At 49.4% G+C, this 984-nt stretch overlaps 1 protein-coding gene across 1 annotated transcript; it reads left to right on the top strand.

The window, feature by feature from the left end:
- The first annotated feature begins 672 nt into the window (after window positions 1-672).
- LOC149444198 (histone H4) lies at window positions 673-984 on the top strand. The gene has a single exon (XM_089654841.1). The coding sequence runs from the start codon at window positions 673-675 to the stop codon at window positions 982-984; it is 312 nt and encodes a 103-aa protein (XP_089510967.1).

The raw sequence follows: 984 nt of genomic DNA, 5'->3' as shown, positions 1-984 counted from the left end.
TACTAGGGTCTTGGTTCGAATCCCAGCCATGTCACCTCCTGCCTGGAGTTTGCATGTTCTCCCTGTGCCTGCGTGGGTTTCCTCTGGGTACTCCGGTTTCCTCCCACACTCCAAAGACATGCTGGAAGGTTAATTGGATCCTGTCTAAATTGGCCCTTGTATATGAATGTGAGTTAGGGACCTTAGATTGTACACCCCTTGAGGGTTAGGAAATGGTGTGAATGTACAATATATAGATATAGATATGTAAAGTGCTGCGTAAATTGACGGCGCTATATAAGTACCTGAAATAAATAATAAATAAATAAATAAGGGGGCACCCTGATCACTTGTGAATGAGTAAGGGGTTCTTGCACACCTACTCATTCATTAAAGCAGTGTTTCTCAACTCAAATGAATGTTTCTGTGTAATCTCCGAGGAAGAAATAGAAAACCATTGAGAAGAATGAAGAGATTTCTCTCCTGGAGATGGATTTCTATTGTCATTAAGGGATCTGAAAAGGGCGGAACGTGGAGAAAGCTTCCAAATGAATCCAATTGTATTGTGTGTAATGAATGGGTGTGACTCCGCAACTTCCCAGGAAGGTTCCCATCAGGTCCGCTCAGGCTCTATAAAAGGAAGGCGGGCCCAGCCCACAGCTCAGTCGGTGTTTGCAGCAGAGAAGAATCGTCATGTCTGGTCGCGGTAAAGGAGGGAAGGGTCTGGGGAAAGGCGGCGCCAAGCGCCACAGGAAGGTGCTCCGGGACAACATCCAGGGCATCACCAAACCCGCCATCCGACGTTTGGCCCGCAGAGGGGGAGTCAAGCGCATCTCCGGCCTCATCTATGAGGAGACCCGCGGAGTGCTGAAAGTCTTCCTGGAGAATGTCATCCGCGATGCCGTCACCTACACCGAGCACGCCAAGAGGAAGACCGTCACCGCCATGGATGTCGTCTATGCTCTCAAACGGCAGGGACGCACTCTCTACGGATTCGGGGGATAA

Source organism: Staurois parvus, unplaced genomic scaffold, assembly GCF_062004578.1.
Source record: "Staurois parvus isolate SC_StPar_1 unplaced genomic scaffold, SC_StPar_1.0 ptg000804l, whole genome shotgun sequence".
In the NCBI taxonomy this organism is placed as follows: domain Eukaryota; kingdom Metazoa; phylum Chordata; class Amphibia; order Anura; family Ranidae; genus Staurois; species Staurois parvus.
The sequence above is the reverse complement of the archived record's forward strand: the minus strand, read 5'-3'. Positions and strand labels throughout refer to the sequence as shown.